We start from the raw sequence: 19,509 nt of genomic DNA on the forward strand, positions 1-19,509 counted from the left end.
AATCGGAGCGATCAACTGCAAACACACTGCTATAAAGGTGCTATCTGAAGACGAATTTGTATACGTGAATCAGAAACATTTCCATTCAATAAATGTGCAAATAATATATGATGCACAGACTTATAAATGATTCCTACTTGTCTTCCTCGTGATGAAGAATAGAAATCTGATATGTAGCGGGGGAAAAAAGGAAAACGTCTTCATCAGAAGCTGGATTCGAACCGAGTTCATGCTCAAACATGTCAAGACATGTTGCCATGCATTCTAAAAGCTATGCCACTCATGCTGTTAAAGTCACTACAAAATTTTTCACCTTTACATCTCACTATTTCTTTTTTAAATCCACTCAGTGCGATATTCAGACCCAACTGTGTTAACCGCATCAGCTAAACTCTCCCACTCAATTTTTTCTTTTGTTATTAAATTCCGGAGGACAAACTTGCAAATAACACAGTTTTTTTCCGGTTCACCTCCAAAAGTAGCACCTCCAATTCACATTCTGTTCAAAGTTTCTCTTTTTGCTTGCTTTTGCCATTGCTTTTTCATTGGGTTTTGCCAAAGTAGAGTCATTAGCATATTAATACGGGGGAGGAGGCAGGAAGAGGTTTTCCGCTCGTGCACGTGCGCTCAGTTTCACATTCATTGTGATGTACAGAAAGAATATGCGTGTGATTCGGCGTATGCAGTGTTTCATACATCTGAAGTTTTACTGCATACGCACATTTACAGCTTTGTGCGTACGCAATGTTTTAGTTTGATTACAACGCCAAGTACATGAGGCCCCTTGGGGTTTCAAACATCTTCCACTTATCGATGAGAGAGGCCACTGTGCTCAATTTAACTTTTAGAGCAGCAGAAATGTTTCTGTAACCTTCTCCAGCCTTGTGCCTTGAGACAATCCTGTCTTAGAGGGCTACAGACAATTCCTTTGTCTTCGTGCTTGGTTTGTGCTTTGACATGCACTGTCAACCCTGGGACAGGTGTATGCTTTTTTAAATCATGTCCTATCAACTATATTTACCACAGGTGAACTACAATTAAGCTGCTGAAACATCTCAAGAGTGATCAGTGGAAACAGAATGTACCTGAGCTCAATTTAGAGCTTCACGGCAAAGGCTGTGAATACTTATGTATGTGTGATTTTTCCGATTTTTTTATATTTTATTTTATTGTGTGAAGAATTTTGAGGAAATAAATTAATTTAATCCATTTTGGAATAAGGCTGTAATTTTTTTTTAAATGTTTAAAAAGTGAAGCGCTATGAATAATTTCTGGATCCAATATAATATAATATAATATAATATAATATAATATAATATAATATAATATAATATAATATTCTCACTAACCTTCATATTTTGCGGCCACTTACTTTCTAAAGATTTTATCCATTGTCAGCAAAACACATTGGTCAATTAAAATAGAAATAGAATGTATATTATGTTTACTTATTCTGTCATTTAAGCATGGGCCCGGATAATTAAGTTTATTTTTACATAAATAGATTTTACAATGAATGCCGATGGAACATAATTTAACTATTTTTTGACTAATTTTAAGTTATTCTGAACATTAAAAGTGGCAACGTTTATGTTTGCGTGGGTTTTCTTCTGGGTGCTCCGGTTTCCCCCTCAGTTCAAAGACATGCACTATAAGTAAATTGGATCAACTAAATTAGCCATAGTGTATGAGTGTGTTTGTAAACGAGAGTGTGTAGGGTGTTTCCCAGTTCTGGTTTGTGGCTGGAAGTGCATCCTCTGGGTAAAACATATGCCGCAATAGTTGGCAGTTCATTCCACTGTGGCAACCCCAGATAAATAAGGGACTAAGCTGAAGAAAAAAAAAATGAATAATATTATTCATATGTAAATAAAAGTACTTTCTTCTAAAATAATTAATGCAAACAACATAAAAGGACAGCTCATCTTCGACCAGTCAGTACAATCTACAGTATACAGGGTTTCTTTAATTACTGCAAAATTAGTACTGGATAAAGTGTTAATACCCAATAACTACCAGATTTAATTTTTTACCTCAAGTGACCCACTACAATACCATACATTTTTTTGTTTCTCTGCTATAGGATGTTGCATCAATAGAAGTTCAGACCGCAGGGGCTTTTTTCTGCAGATGCGCTCCTCTTTTTAGAAGGGGGCTGATTACAGTAATTAACGCCCCTACCCCCACCTTTGATCCTCATGCTGTCCGCTCAAGTTTCGTAATTATTCAGTACGACGCCACATTTTCACTTTGCATCGCAATATGTGTCCTCCTGGGAGCTGCAATAGACACACACTGAAGACTCTTCCAGCTGATCCATGTTCATTGAGATATTATGGGGTGAACTGTGTCAATGACAACAATGTCTCTAGCATATCTATAGATGTTTCATGAAAATTCACCTGAGAATAACCTTCGTTCTCCTTTTATCACACATCTTCTCTCTAGCCTTAGCATGAACCCGGTATCGCTGAAGAATGTGAAAAGCCCCAGGGGATGTAAATTCAGTGTAGTTTCATCCAAACCCTCATTACATGTATTGGAGAATATGTAGCTCATTTACTAACACAATACTGATCGGTAGCACTTTGTTTAAAAGAAAAATGAGAGAGATGGATCATGTAATATTACAGTAATGACTGCTGAAAATTGTAGCCTTGCAATGTACTGTATGTTTGATTTTTTTAGATGCTGCCTCAGTATGCAAAAGACAGTATGCTTAAAGTCATGAAATAAATATTACCAAACCTGAAATTTTCAAATGTAGTGTAGCTTATAAAATAGGTCATTGGGTCAATCACAATTTACAGTAAATCTGCTCAGAAAAAAGGAAAAGAAAAAAGAAGGGTAAATTGTTTCAAGTTAGAGCATTAGAATCATCATAATAATAATGCAAAACATGTATTACAGCTTTTTCTACATATAATGTGTAACTAATTAATTTACGTATTTATGTATTTGCTTACATACTTATAAGAAAGCTAAAATGAATATCCGCATATTTGAATATGATTTTATTTAAAGTAAAATCCACTAAAATGTAATTTAATGTAATGGCTCATATACAAGAATATACCAATAAAATTTGTCAGGCATATTTAAAACAAGAATAATTTGATGGCATTGTAAAATACTTTTTTATGGATCACATTGTCACATTTGCCAGCGATCTAACCTTCATAGATCGCTGGAGAACATTCACATTTACATGGACTACAATCCTGTCTCAATATGAACTACAAGCCCTGTCATGCAACACACACGCCTGCTCCAAGTCTCCATTGATTACACTCACACAGCTGATTCTGCTCATGCACTGACTACACACACATATACGGCTCACTTTGAGACTCTTATTGCTGAGTCTTCCCTGCAGCACAGAACGTCAACATGGTGGCATTTTGATGTTACGTCATAGGGACACTGGATTTTGTTTGGAGATGAAAATCGGGTTGACGTCAGAACTCAACGTCCAGCCAATGTCAATGTCCAACCTAAAATCAACCATATATCAATGTCTAATCATGTTACACCTTGATGTTGGGTGGACATTACCACTGACATCTACCAGACGTTGGATTTTGGTCACTTACCAGCACAACTTGAAATCAATCAAACATCAACATAATTTGATGTGGTTGGATGTCAAAAAAACATTGTCCTTAGACACTGGCTAGACATTGAATTTTGGTCACCTGATGTCATGACCTAAATCTAACCTAATATTAACGTCTTATGATGATGTGTGCCTGTTGGCTACCGTGTAAGATTAAACAGTGTTATAGTTTCCATGTGTTCTGACCCTTTCTTTGTTTTATTGTTTACCCTGCCTGTTTTATAATTTGTTGGCAGTATGTTTTTATTCATATAAATATGATACAATTTAGAATGATTACTTGTTTTTTTAAATTCATTTTATTAAGTATTGATCAGAATATGTGATCTGATTTCATTTTTACATAAATAAATATGTTATGGTGAACGATGAAAGACATTTTTCACCATATTTTCACTCTTTCTTTACAAGATTATTTAAACAGTGAAAGTCCATACTGTTGTTAATTTGATTAGTAATGATTACTTATTTTTAAAATATATTTTATTTACTATTGATCAGAATATTAGGCTTAAGTTTTACAATAATAAATATATTGGTCACACTTTACAATAAGGTTCATTAGTTAATGTTAATTAATGCATTTACTAACATGAACAAACAATGAACAATATTTAAATTTACTACTTTATTTGATTATTTTAGTGAAGGTTAGTTAATGAAAATACAGTAGTTCATTGTTAGTTCATATTAACTCATGGTGCATTAACTAATGTTAACAAGCATGGTCTTGGATGTTAATAATGCATTAGTAAATGTTCAATTATGATTAATAAATGCTGTACGAGTGTAGTTCATGATTAGTTCATGTTAGTAAATGCATTAACCAATGAACCTTATAGTAAAGTGTTACCAATATATTATGTTGAAGGAATGTCAAAGAACATTGTTTCACCATGTTTTGACACTTTTTAATACAATCATTTGAAAATTTAAAGCAGACTCTTTCATTTACTATGATATTTATGTATATGAAATCCCTTTTTATTAAATTTAATATGGACATCTTATCTATGACCCACAAATATAAAAAAATTTTCAATTCATTAGCATGATTCAATAATATTATCTTAGATGAGTTTCAAGAAATTTATTTCATATATTTATTTCTTCAAACCAGAACCAAAAAGAGAGATTTCTGTGATAGTAAATGTTCCGAGACAAATATAGTGGTGAATGAGATCAAATGAAAAAAACAGTGTGTGAAATGAACTTAAAGGGCTAGTTTACCTAAAATTTTAAATAATGTCATCAAAGAGTACCACTTCACAAGTTTCTTTCTTCTGGTGAACTCAAGAGTAGATTCAAGAACTGACTGATTACACTTGCCAATAGAATAATTACTTTCTATTGTAACCCCTATCTGTATTACCACAACAGTTAAAAACTAAAATAATACAAGGATACTGTTAATGAACACAGTTTCAAGTGATGCAAATTCAAGAGCTTAAATATACTCTGCAAACAAAAGAAAAGAGATGAAATTTAGTTTTCCAACTCACAAACAACACAATAAAAAGTTTGTGACTTCCAGAGAAATCCAGAAAGCTGGTTATGTGACACGGATAAGTTAAAGGATATGTAAACGGATAATCTCAGTGTTTGAATCCAAAAATTAAGGATATTTCTGACTTATGGGTATGTTTCTTACCATATTTGTTTATTTCTTAAGGTCATTGGGAAAGCTAACCATTTAATTCTAAAATAAAACATGAAGAAAAAAATTGCTAAATTTATATTCAAGTTTTTTTGCAGTGGATGCACTTCCAGCTGCAACCCATCTCTGGGAAACATCCACACATACAAACTCCACACAAAAACGCCTTGAGCCAAGCCAAGCCCAGGTTCGAACTAGCAACCCAGCAACCTTCTTGCAGTAAGGCGACAGCACTACCTACTGCGCCACTGCGATGTCTATATATATATACAGACACACACACACACACACACACACACATATATATACACACATATATACATACATACAGTTAAAGTCAGAATTATTAGCCCCCCTGAATTAATAGAGCCCCTGTTTATTATTAATTTTTTCCCCCAATTTTAGTTTAAAGAAGAGAGGATTTTTTCGACACATTTCTAAAAATAATAGTTTTAATAACTCATTTCTAATAACTGATTTATTTTATTTGCCATGATGACTGTAAATAATATTTGACTAGATATTTTTCAAGACACTTCTATACAGCTTAAAGTGATATTTAAAGTCTTAACTAGATTAATTAGATTAGGCAGGTTAGGGTAATTAGACAAGTTATTGCATAATGATGGTTTGTTCTGTAGACTATCGAAAAAAATATATAGCTTAAAGGGGCTAATAATATTGTCCTTAAAATAGCGTTTAGATAATTAAAAACAGCTATAGCCGAAATAAAACAAATAAGACTTTCTCCAGAAGAACAATTATTATATATATTTTTTTCATTGTGTTTTGATTTAGAATGGAATGTTTAGTGTTCCCAATGGTTTGCGTGTATTGAAATAAAATGTATTATAAGGATTTATGCTTTACTCACTTTTTTCAACACACGGTTATTATTTTAAACACAGCTGTATAACTTAGTATCTATCTATTATATATTATAAAATAATATAATCATATAATGTAATAATATATAATAACTATCAAAAGGAAACAATAGTTTTCCAGAGATAAGTCCCGGCTGAAAGAGCATCCGCTGCATAAAAACTTGCTGGCTAAGTTGGCGGTTCATTCCGCTGTGGCAACCTCAGATTAATAAAAGGGCTAAGCCGACAAGAAAATGAATGAATGAAGGAAATTATATACCTTGAGTAACCCAGAGTTCAGGTTTTAGCATATGGAAAGATAACCTTGCTTTCTGGAAAACACCCCATGACTGTCAAGCTCATTGTTACATTTGATTGAGTCAAACTAGAAAACTATAAAACCATTTATGTGATAAATCTTGCATAATTTCGTGCAATAATTTAGTTCTGCATTAATAACATCAAAACCCAGATGAATGGCTCTCTGAAGACTTTCCTATGGGTATTTTTATAGCAGGGCCTTTCAGTTTGTGAGTAAATTAATGTCTGTAGTAAACAAACTTGACAATGCTTTGATGTTTTGCTCTACATCCATGCTGATCTTTTTCGCATCATGCCATGCGGCAAAATCTACACTGCACATGGCAAAGCTAGTGTTGCAAATCCATTTATCCTCCTTGTCAGTATTATCTAGATCTCATCAGGAGTAGAAAGGAGCATCAGTCATGCTGCATTTAGTGTAAAAAGAGTTATCAACTATAGTGAGTTTGTCCACCTCATCTCTACCGTAACTGCATTTGAATATAAAATACATCTTCTGAAGTAAAGCAAACACATTAATAACCAAGCCCTCAATCATTTTTTAAAATGTTTTTTTTTTTTTTTTTTTTTTTTAACCAATACCCTGGCGGAAAAAAAAGTATACGGCTATTGCTTTCAAAAAAAAAATCTATTTATGTTTAAGCAGGGTAGCAGGATCAAAGTTTAAGACATTAGTTTCATAAACATGCACAGGCACCTTTCTTCATACAAAATGACACTTCATTGACTAATGTAACAGAAACTAACACCAAACACAAACACACAGTTGTAGAGAAGAAAGTAAAGTAAGAGTTTGAGAGAGTGTAATGAACCACAAAATCACAAAAAATCTATTTTACCCTTCTATGGTCTCTTTTGCGGTTATATTTCGTTTACACAAGTTCAGTGGTAGTCTGGAAGTGTTGCTTTTGTTCCTTTTGTGATGTGAAGAATTCCCTCTGTTGAGCAATTGGTTAGCCGGTCGTCAATTCTTTGTCCTCACTAGGCTTTGAGTGGGGTGAAATCTGGATTTTCAAGTTAAGGCGGCAAACCTGTTTTTGGTTTCACGGCACGCTAAACTTATCTAGACTCTTGACAGAAAAGAAAGAAAATTGTTGGTGAAGGGAATGTCTGAGCTGTCCAATTAACCCGTTTTGTCTGGGTCCCCGCCTGCTCCCTGGAGTCTTCTGGGGTTCTCCTGGGGTTCTAGTTCTGGGTTCATGTCTTTCTCTGGTCTAAAGTCTTCTAGTGTTTGTGAGGGCTCTGTGTGGTGGCCTTCGGATGGTTTTGTACCCACCCTCTGGAGCTGCAGTTGACCATTCATTCATTCATTTATTGTCTTGTCGGCTTAGTCCCTTTATTATTCCAGGGTCGCCACAGCGGATTTAACCACCAACTTATCCAGCAAGTTTTTACGTAGCGCATGCCCTTCCAGCCGCAACCCATCTCTGGGAAACATCCACACACATTCACACACACACTCATAAACTACGGACAATTTAGCCTACCCAATTCACCTGTACCGCATGTCTTTAGACTGTGGGGGAAACCGGAGCACCCAGAGGAAACCCACGCGAACGCAGGGAGAACATTCAAACTTCACACAGAAACGCCAACTGAGCCGAGGCTCGAACCAGCAACCCAGCGACCTGCTTGCTGTGAGGCAACATCACTACCTATTGCGCCACTGCTTCACCTGCAGTTGACCAATGAGATGTTAACTTTTGGTTTCAAAGCGTAGTGATTTGAATAGGCATTCTGGGTGTAAATTGATGCGGAAATGTTCAAGTTTCTTGTTAATATGTTGCACACATATTAAAATAAAATGTAAACAATCCTTCAGTACACCAAATTGGCTTTGCAGGGACATCAAACATGAACCATCTATGTGGAAGACTTAAACACTGATTGCAGAAGTATTAAAACCATAATATTAATACAGGAGCAAGAGACTTGTTGCAAAACACCTGATTACACATAAAGAGAGAATAAAGGTTCACATTAAAAACATCAGTCTTATAGAAGTTCTCTGTGTGTCCAGTTCTGAGCATTCCTTTGTGTCGTCAATACCTTGGGATTGGATTACAACTGACCATCCAGTCTTTTCTGCATGGGAGAAGCTGTTTACTTCGTTAAATTTTGTAGTAATTCTAGTGTTATTTTTCATTCATGCAATTCAGTTTATTACTGCTTTTAGAAAGTAATAGAATATGTCAAATGCATTGAAAGCCCATTTAAAACATTTATAAATAACTCTCATTACTGTATAAGAGACGCTGTTAATGCTGACAATAAAACAAATATGTATCTGTCTGTCTGCCTGTCTGTCTGTCTGTCTGTCCACGTATCTACCTACCTACCTACCTACTTACTTACCCACCCACCCTTCTATCCATCCATCCATCCATCCATCCGTCCGTCCATCTGTCTATCTGTCTGTATATCTATCTATCTATCTATCTATCTATCTATCTATCTATCTATCTATCTATCTATCTATCTATCTATCTATCTATCTATCTATCTATCTATCTATCTATCTATCTATCTATCTATCTATCATCTATCTATTTGGGTAATAAAGACTTAAAGAAATATTTCTGTTGAAAATGAAAATAAAATGTTTTTAACTTTTTTGTTGAACTATCCATTTAAAACTATATCACTTTAGTTTTGGGTTTTTATTGCTATAACATTACTATGACAATAATTTACTTGTATAGCAAGAAAAACATCAGTGTGAGGTGCTCAAGGTGCAATCAAGCCAAACACAATATTATAAAAATATTATTATTATTATTATTATTATTAATAATAATAGTGTGAGTGCGCAGAATCGGTGAGTGCGGTTCACTTGGGCTTTGGCGCGGTACGCTTGTGTGTGAGTGCAAAACATGCCTGAGCCCGAAACTTAAAGCGAGACGTGACTATTAAGGGACTGTTTCATATGAATTGAATAATCATTCTTACTGTTCAGTGAATGCAAACTGCCGTAGTTTATTAAATACGCAAACTCATCACTGCCCCAATTGTAATGTGAGTGCAGGCCGTCGGGGGAGGAGGGAGGGGGGACAAGCATGCTTTGGCCAGGTTTGGCTAACTGCACATAGTGTGAGTACAGCCTAAATTAAGACAATATTGCCTACATTCATTTTCCACCAACAGTCAAACTATTCATACACCTTTTGATTGTGTACTTGTCTTTCTGAGAATACATGTGTGTAATGTGTGTTTTTCTTAACGCATTTATTGTCTTTTACATATGTATTGTCGTTTACTTATTTATTGTCAACATTGCTAGTAGTATCTTGTTTTTTTTTTATTTATCTTGAGTGTGTTGTTGTATTTTGCTGTATTTTTTCAATGTCTTGAGCCAGCGTCTAAGATTTTTACTCATCATAGTACTGTGCTGCAGATGATGTGACAATCAAAGTGTTTTGACTTGATTTGATTTGAGATTACATGTGTTGTGTGAGCACACAGAAGTTATATCTTTTTCGTTCATACTGGACTCTAGAGGGCGTCTCACACATAAAAACATCTGCATCACACAAGTAAAATCTTCTGCTATCTTTGTAGCTGGGGAAGAAGAAGATAGAAATGGATAAACTTATCAACCCTGAAGACAATAAACAAATGAATCTGGAAATGTATCGTTTATTTGTCTTTTTCAAACCATCCTGGGTATTTTTATAAGAATAAGGCATATTATGAAAACACAATGCTAATTGACCTAGCCATTATTTAATGCTAACGATATCCCTCATCCCTACAATATATCATGCTATTACTAATGCAGTCACACTGTATTGATGCACTGATTGTATTTATTAATGAGATGACTCTAATATGTTTTCCTTTTTTAATCTCTACAGCTGCCAATTCTGGTGTCCTCGGTGGTCAGTTTGTACTTCTTGGAGTTGACAGATATTTTTAAGCCAGTGCGTTCAGGCTACAGCTGCAATGACCGCAGTCTCAGCATGCCTTACATTGAGCCCACAAAGGAGGTCATCCCCTTCCTCATGCTCTTCAGTCTGGCTTTTGCCGGGCCAGCAGTGACGGTAAACACCAGAGTGACACTCTTACTTTGTTTAGAGGGCACTCTTACTTATTCATGCAGTGTTTGATCTCGGTTTAGAGGAGCAAGAATGCATATTGGAGTGAATATTAATTCATCTGTTTTTGATGTTGTGCTTTCTCTGTAGACATCTGAAGTTGGATATGCCAGATGGTTTTTTGATTTGTAAATTTTCATAGTTTTCATTTTGTTTTGTTTTGTTTTTTGTTCTGTTCTGCACTGTAGAAAAAAACCAGCACTATACAAATATCAGCACCGGTGGGAGGCGTGCGTTGCCACGAGGCCGTAGGCCGAGTGTCTTAGCGTCCCACCAGTGCTAATATACAGCCATATCACACTGCTACGAGTGTGATATTGCGTTTATACAACAGTTCAACAGTACAATCCTGTATATAAATAAGAATATCAAACACTGAGAGTCTAAAAACCCTTTTTTTATTAGGATATTTTATTTTTTTATTAAATATTTTCTTCCGCCATTCATTCACATCTGCAGCTGACGTCAAAACAACAGAAGCCCTCAATAATTCACCAACGTCACTTCAAAGCTAGTGTTTGAATAACTCTATGTCTAAAGTGATGACAAAACTGCTTATTTTGCTCACATTTTAAGATTATAAGCCTGAACATGACATGAGATGCCATGCAACTACAGAGCTATCTTCTTACAGTGTTACAGTCTACAGTATTTCTCTGTTGCAATCGGGATTTCACAATAATTAACCCCGAAAATAACAATGAATCCACTAATGTTACCAGACTGCTGTTGTGTTTGTGATAAGGAAAAACGCTAAACACGTGCGGGCTTATTTTAATCTGCCAACACAACACGTATTCCTGATATGCGAGGAAATCGGTATAAATACAGCACTACAACATACAAGAGAGAAAGAGATGTTGGCAGGTATTTTCTGATATAAACGATAGAGCATAATATCATAGACTGTTTATTTTGTTCTTACAATATACTGGGATCTGCTCTTCGTACATGCATTGCTCAGTTAGCTGAATTTGGTTATGGACGATTTGACATGATCCAGGACCATTTCGTTCTTCAAAAGAGAGAAATGTTGTCATAGTAACAGTTCTGGTAACTCAAACCTGCTTGAGAGCAGGTTCATTTCAAATAAACAGGATCAGATCGGGTCAGTTCAATCAAAGATAATACTGAAAGTATGTACCAAAAGCTGATATATTTTCTCACATTTACACTTGGGAAAAAAGTATATATGTATGTATGTATGTAAAGACTGCCACCTGACAGAAGAGAAAATTAATTCAAAGTAAATTTATTGATATGAACTTTTTAGAAACAAATGCGTATATGCGCAATATTCAACTTTTTTTTTTTAAATAGGATAATAATTTATGCAGTCATGCACGTGTTTTGACCGCTTATATGCCTGTGATTTGATGCTTCGCAAAAGTTGTAGACACCTTTACCGATACCAAAATGCTTTTTTTTATGTAAAATATATTTATACAGTTATTCCTTACACCAATTTAAAAACTTGAGTAAGCCTAGGCTACTATAATAAAGAAAATCTTCTCTAAATGTAGAACTAAATACATTGATATGATGAATACTCTTGACACATGAAAGTGTAAAGCCTGCAGCTCTCAACAAAGGTGGAAAGTTGCGTGTCATATTTAACAAACTGTTTACTGCAAATTTTGTGTAATTTTGCACAAATTGATAATTGAATATTAATCAGATGATGTCATTAAGCTGCTGCGTCGTCAGCCAATCAATGCATTGCTGATCATGATTTCGAGGATCTATAGATTTTTCCTTTACCTTGTACCTTGTTTAAATTGTCAACATTTCCAAATGTGTTTTTTTTTTCTGCCCTCTTTATGTCTTGCTCTGTGTCATCTACTCATTAGTAAAATAGTTTGTAAGTCACCCAAGCATGTTGCAAGTGCATTATCATTTATTTAATAGATTACCCTCAATTGCATTTCACCATCTGAATATATGTTTAGTTTTAGAGTTTTATTGCAAAGGCAGCTAATTAGAAACATTCCCAATATCTGATTGTCCCGTTTATTTAAAGTAACTAAAGTTATTATATATTAGATACAATTATTATTTAGAATTATTTTGAGTTTTGTATTTTCGTTTACCTACTCTAACTAATTCAGAGCTTTTGTGTTCAGTAAGAAAGAAATGTAATTGCACCATTTGGCTTTTTTAAATATTAATTGTCACACAGGAATGTAATGCAGCTGTTTGTGAATGTGAAATGCATGCATAAAAAATGTAGAAGTTACATTTGTAAAACATACTACATTAGTTTTCATGAAATAAATAACGCCTCAGTGAGCTTCAGAGCTCATAAGCTTTAAAAATGCAATGGGTCACAACTGGGTCATGGATTAAGACTCCAAAAAAAAGTACTTTAAAATACATTTTAAGTTATTAGAAATGCTCTTTAAAATTACTCTTTGTATTTATGTTAGGTTTTTTTGGTAATGAAGAAAAATGAAACCACTTTCAAGCCTAGTTGTACTTGAATCTTAACATTTTTAAAACATTTTTAATAAAAAGTTTAATAAAAAGACCAAGAAAATCCTAGCCGAATGTTATTTTTTGTCTGTCATTGATAACTGCTTGTGTACTCGCAGTGTTTTTTTGTTTTTTGTTTTGTTATTCCACTGTTGATTTCATCATCTTCACATTGCCTTGCTCCACCTATATTCATCAGAGATCAGGTTCATTTAATGTTTAATGGCGTATTTGTTTCATCAACTCCCCAGCACGTCGCTTGGGTGTTTTCATCACATTAGGTGCTCCACCATACTGGCCTAATTAATTTTGCAAAGGCAGCTATGCTCATTTAAGTGCTATCACTGTTATCCTGTGCATTATGCATGTATCACTTTAAATGAAGGACTTGGATTTTTGGATACGGCAAGCTGGATTGAAATTAATCTAAAATAAGGAATACTGATATTTTTTTATATTTTGTAAGGTAACATTGAGATGACCAGATAAATGAGTATGCTAGGGTGGTGGTGGTGGCAAAGAAAATACAGACACTGCAAAGATTTATTGATCCCAAAATAAGATAGATATATACAAATACAACACAAACAACTGACATTTGCTTTTTGTTAAAACTATTTATCAAAAATGACCAGAAACAACACAATTATCAGGTTTTTTTGGGGGGAGGACAACCTAATTACTTTGTCTTCAATCCACTTAAATTTGAAAAAACTAAAAATAAATCGACACACAAATCAATTGTGTGGATTTTTTTTCATCATAAGGCACAAGTAATGATATTTAAATAACCAAGGCAAAAGGAGAAAAGATTCAATCGAATAAAAAAATATATAACAAAAAATACTCACAACTTACTCTTCCCAAAAGCTAAGAACATAAAAAATGTAGAAATCATTTTCATTGCAATTCTAACTTAGAAACAAAAGTACAAAGGAAGCACTCACACACAAATAAAATAATTTGAATACTTCATGATGTCTCTGTGCACATATATATGTCATGTGACTGACTAGGCTGTACCTGTTGTTGTAGATTCATCAAACATGTTGCATAGTATACAATTTAAGGGTTAGTTCACTCATAAATTAAAATTCCTTAATTACTTGCCCTCATGTTATTAAAATCCCCTGACACCTTAATCTTTGGAACACAAATGGGCTCTATGCACAGGGACCTTTAATTAGTAAAAGAGGTGATCTGTCATGACATCATAATCTCGTCACATTTAAGATCTTCCTTGTTTAAAATCAATGATTTAAACTTCATGACTGTGAAACAGTACAATGTGCGTTGCACCCTCAGACAAGAATCACTGCGATAAACCGCATTGTGCCATGCCAGGACTATACAATAGGCGACGACCCAAGATCTTTCCATTTTATGTTATGCTTTTAAAGGGCACATAGTTTACCCCTTTTTTATGATTTAAAATTAATATTATGGTTCTTTTGAGTGGGCCAGTTTAGGTTCAGTTCAACACACAGTTCAGATTTTTATCATAATGTTAATGTTAAAATATTAATGTTAAAAAGTGTCATTTTAGGGGCTTGTACACAGCTCGCTGTTTTAGGGGTGTGTTGCTTCACATGAAAATTAGTCTTGACTTCCTGCTTAACGTAACAAGGGGGTGGAGCCAAGAGCTCCCCCGCTCTGTGTTTGGCAACAGACAGGCAGACAGAGAGAAGCGACATAAGTAAGAGGATAAGCATTCAGCCGTACATGTATGACTTGGACACAGACCAAAGACTACAAAATCATGTGTCTTTGTAGAGTTTTACAACCAACTGTGTGCTATAGTTTAAAGTGCCGAGCTTATACACCGAGACTAACAACCACGAACACTGAATTAACTCTGACTGAGGCACCAGAGCCGCGAAACGGCACACTCAGACACGCACATTCACATGTTATTTAAAATGAAACTATTCAGATGGCACTCTGTTGAACGGCAGAAACATGAAGTATCCCGGATTGGACAGCCGATTTGAAGCGTCGTTGTTTGTACCCTGATAGAAACCTATATTTACAATTCTAAAATGCATGTTGCATGTTGCGAGCGGCACTTCTGGTGTGCAACCTGCAGGCAAGTTTATTATTTTATTTCCAATGGAGAGACGCTCACATGAGGCAACACGCTTGCACCTAGTTAAGATTACAGGGAGCTGCTGTGAACGCAAGAAATTCGAACGGCTGAAGTTTAAAGTATAGACGCAATGAAAAGTACACATGTTTGCAAACCTACCCAAAGGGTACAAACAATAATTCCGATTAGAGTGATAATGTGGAGAATATTGATCCTGTGTTGAGCCCAATGAGCCTTACATCTAATAATAGAGCAAGGGTGTTCCTTTAGTGATATCGCTTTGACTCACGCTGACAATAGCGGACATGAAACAACAAACTGAGGATGGTGATGCGCCTGTCAATCAATATTGGTAGGCGGTGAGTCGCAGTCGCTCTGAAAACCATTCCAATTGATCCACCGTTTTTATGTTGTTAAATTGAAAAAAAAAGCACTGAGTGTGTTTACATCACCCCAATATGACAGTCAATACACTAAACCTACATATATGTCTGTCCAAACTCATTTTGTAAATACTTTGACTGTTTTCCTGTTTACATTATAAAATCTCACACTCTATCAACAGCAAAACTATTACGCAATATGTCGTTTAATCATAACAATTAAGGATAATTCACACCGAGTGCATCTTTGATTCTAAAATCACTTGACTATGTGCTCAAGAATGGGTTTAAAAAAACGCAGAAGAGCGCAAGGTCCGTGTGACGCAATATTATAAACGTGATGTAATAACAACAATATTGGACCCATTAGAAAGAGGAAAATAATATTTTATGATAAACTCTTGAAGATACAGTTGAAGTCAGAATTATTAGCCCTCTCTTATTTTTTTTTTTTATTTTTTATATATTTCCCAAAGGATGTTTAACAGAGCAAGGAAATTATTTGTTTTATTTCAGCTTGAATAAAAGCAGTTTTAAATTTTTTTTTTTTTTTTTTGAAAAACATTTTAAGGTCAAAATTATTAGCCCCTTTAAGCTATATATTTTTCGGTAATCTACAGAACAAACCATCATTATACAAAAACTTGCCTAATTACTGTAACCTGCCTAGTTAACCTAATTAACCAAGTTAAGCATGTCACTTTAAGCTGTATAGAAGTGTCTTAATAAATAAATTATTAGAGATGAGTTATTAAAACTATTATATTTAGAAATGCGTTGAATAAAATCTCTGTGTTAAACAGAAATTGGGGAAAAAAATAAACATGGGGGCTAACTCGGGGAGGGGGGGCTAATAATTCTTACTTCAACTGAACATCTCTTAACTCAGGATATTCTGCACAAAGCCACAATGTGCAGCTCCACCATAATATAATGGTACATAAAACAGTTGTTATGCCAGCTTTCTACTATAAACAGAAGCTTTCAATTGTTGCCAGGACTCTGAACTCCTTTTGGAACTGACAGTGATGAGCTGCACTGCAGGTGAAAGATCTTTCGGCGTCTAAAAAACGTGACACTCACATCAAAAGATGCAAGACGTAAGCATAACAGTCAAATGCGTCTGTCCAACACGTGTTTATATTGAAAAACAATAGAAAAGTTGCATGTTGGAGTGTTAAAATGCATTCTGTTTGAACAGCCCCTTAGATTGCCTATGCCTTTACCATCAGCATATCGACTTCAAAGGTTTCTCATTTAAAGCAATGGATCCTACGTGTTGTAAATTCACACCTCGAACATCAAATAGTGACAAAATGTCCTGGCCAAATTTCAATATGTGACTAGTTGGGAGTGAGAATGTCTTGTTCTTGGACTTTGCAATTGATCCACTGTGTTTTTGGTTCCTTTTCTGCACCATGAAATCTCATGGTGTGTTCACTCCAGACGTGGCATGTGCGAACAAATCGTGCTATTCACGCGTAAATAGACATATAGACATTTCGAGTATACTCACTTAATTCTTGTTTCACATTTGCTTCATTCACGTGTCAAATTCACTTCACAATAGACACACAGATTGGCGTCATGGACAAGGCTTTTGTCTGCTTGGTGACTCTAGCTTCATTGCTAATTGGCTAACATGGATTTTATTGAGGCTGAACAGTGTATATTCGTTCGCCGGCGTGTCTTGAGTCCACTAGATCCTTTCAGAGGTGCACTCAGCTCTGTGAGTTCATCAACTTCTCTAGAAACTATACCTGGATGGTGGAGGCTTTCAGCGTGCTTCCCAGCCCCATTTCATGAACTGTTGTCCGGTGTCGGCAAGAGGATTTCCCTCTGGGAAACCAACAACCGGCTCTACATCATAATCACTCCTCTACAAGAGCAAGCTCATGATTAATGTGGTGCGAATGTCTGCTGAAGTTCAGATTTTCCAACTCTAGCGAAACATGCGTTATGCATGTCGAGTAAGCCTGTCACAATAATCAATATGTTGACTTATCGCACAAAACACGGACATGACCTCAATCATTTTTAGTGATGCAATTTATATCGTCCATACATAAAAAAACAATTCTAGCAACATTTTAGCTGATTGTGCAACTTCTCTATGTCTATCGGAAGTGTCAGTGTCAGTATGGTTAAAAAAAAATGCTATAATATTTACTATAAATGACTATAGTATAATTTCATGTGGGTGTCTGACAACTGAAAATAGATCTGGTAGCATAAATCTCATCCTCTGATACATTTTAACATGCACTTTTTTGTTAAGATTTATTATTATTATGCATTATTATGTGTTTTCACATTCTGACCCCAATGCTGGTTATTAAATTGTTAAAATGACTATAAATAAAATAAAACATTTTTAACAATAAAAATATGTGTTCTTTGGAGGAGTGCACTTGCATGGTGACAATATTATATTGTCATTCTGGCATTTTATAATGAGTGGAATAACAGGCTCTTAAAATGACAATAATATTGTTTATCGCAATATATTTTGGTCCAATATATCATACAACAGAATATAAATAATGTGACAGGCCAAGCATTAAACGGGTCAAACGCGCAAAAAGCTCAACTCACGCGAATTGTGCTGCAGAATGTCTAGTCGCGTCTTTGCATTGACTTAACATGTAAATCACTAACACCTGACGCTTCATTCGCATCTGGTATGAAAACAGCATCACGACTGAGTGTATATGAAGTGTCAGAGAACTCTTTAAATCCATCTTAAATGTATTCATTTGTGTTCAGAAAAATGAACAAAGGTTTCAAGGTATTGGAACGACATGAGGTTAAGCGATTAATAACAGACGTCATTTTCAGGTAAACTAACCGTTTAATGTTAAAATGGCTTCCCATATGAATAAAAATACACTCCTCAACCCAAACATTCCAATCAATTTAGAATAATTTAGATTTTTTCTCCACATCTCATTCCTCAACAATGTTCCCTTGATGATAATTCACCCAGATGACATTCAGGCCCCAGTAGTATATGGGTATTATGTCTGAGAGCTGGTTCTAGTAGCATTTCTGTGAATGTGTGTCCTGCTGGTAGCTCCAGCTGTTATGGTAGCGCTTGCTGCACTCGAGTGCTGCACTTGACTGTAGATGTGCAGCAAGTGTGATCTCAGGGGGGTACAGTACCAATGCTTTTTCATCTCTTTCTCTCTGTCTTCTCGTCTGCAGCAGATGCCCTCTTGCAGAAGAATTTACATTTAAATCTATGGGTTCCTGCTTTTCATTTACATGAAATTAACAGTTTAGTCAATGCTAGCGGAGGCCTGGATTACTACCAAGATACTCGCCTAATCGGTTTTTACAGTTTTGGATGGAATCCCTCGCATATGGCCATGAATGAATGGGTGGACGGATGGGAGTGATTACTTTAATTACTGTAATGAACTTGATGTGTCAGTGATTCTATTTGTAGTGACCTCTGGAATCTAGAAAAGGAAAGTGTGGTGCTGTATTTTTGGGTAAATACAGATGATCTTCCCACAGATCATGATTGGGGAGGGAATCCTGTACTGCTGTGTGGCCAGGAGAAATATTGCCATCAAGACAGAGGCTAACATAAATGCTGCTGGCTGCAATTTCAACTCTTACATCCGACGGGCTGTGAGGTTTGTTGGTGGGTGTATATTTTTCCTGCACTTGTGACCATAAAAAGCTATATGGCATGTATAAATATTGTATAGATTTCACCATTTATCTTAACTCTGTTTTATAATCTATAGTGGGGAAAGTTCAGCCCAGAAAAGCAGTAAACATGGTCTTTGGTGATTCATAAAATACATGGTTATGACTAGGAAGACGTTGAGAGCACATACAAAATAAAACTATTTCCTGTGGTGTCTGATGATACATGATCTGTGCAAGTAAATTCACATTATTTACACCATTATAACCTTTCAACAACATATCTGCAAACAGTTAACAAGTCTGGAGTGGAAGCGTCCTGATTCAAAATAACATGTTCAAGTTTGTGTAATGCCG

At 35.3% G+C, this 19,509-nt stretch overlaps 1 protein-coding gene across 3 annotated transcripts in view; it reads left to right on the forward strand.

Moving 5' to 3' along the window:
* The window catches only part of plppr4a (phospholipid phosphatase related 4a), a 58,083-nt gene that overhangs the window by 26,112 nt on the left and 12,462 nt on the right, over positions 1-19,509 (forward strand). For all 3 annotated transcript variants that reach the window (XM_073924723.1, XM_073924727.1, XM_005163347.6), the window contains 2 exons: positions 10,315-10,500; positions 19,015-19,144. In XM_073924723.1, coding sequence (XP_073780824.1) covers positions 10,315-10,500; positions 19,015-19,144 — 316 coding nt within the window. The remainder of the gene's footprint in view (positions 1-10,314; positions 10,501-19,014; positions 19,145-19,509) is intronic.

The sequence above is a fragment of the Danio rerio genome, chromosome 2 (assembly GCF_049306965.1).
Source record: "Danio rerio strain Tuebingen ecotype United States chromosome 2, GRCz12tu, whole genome shotgun sequence".
In the NCBI taxonomy this organism is placed as follows: domain Eukaryota; kingdom Metazoa; phylum Chordata; class Actinopteri; order Cypriniformes; family Danionidae; genus Danio; species Danio rerio.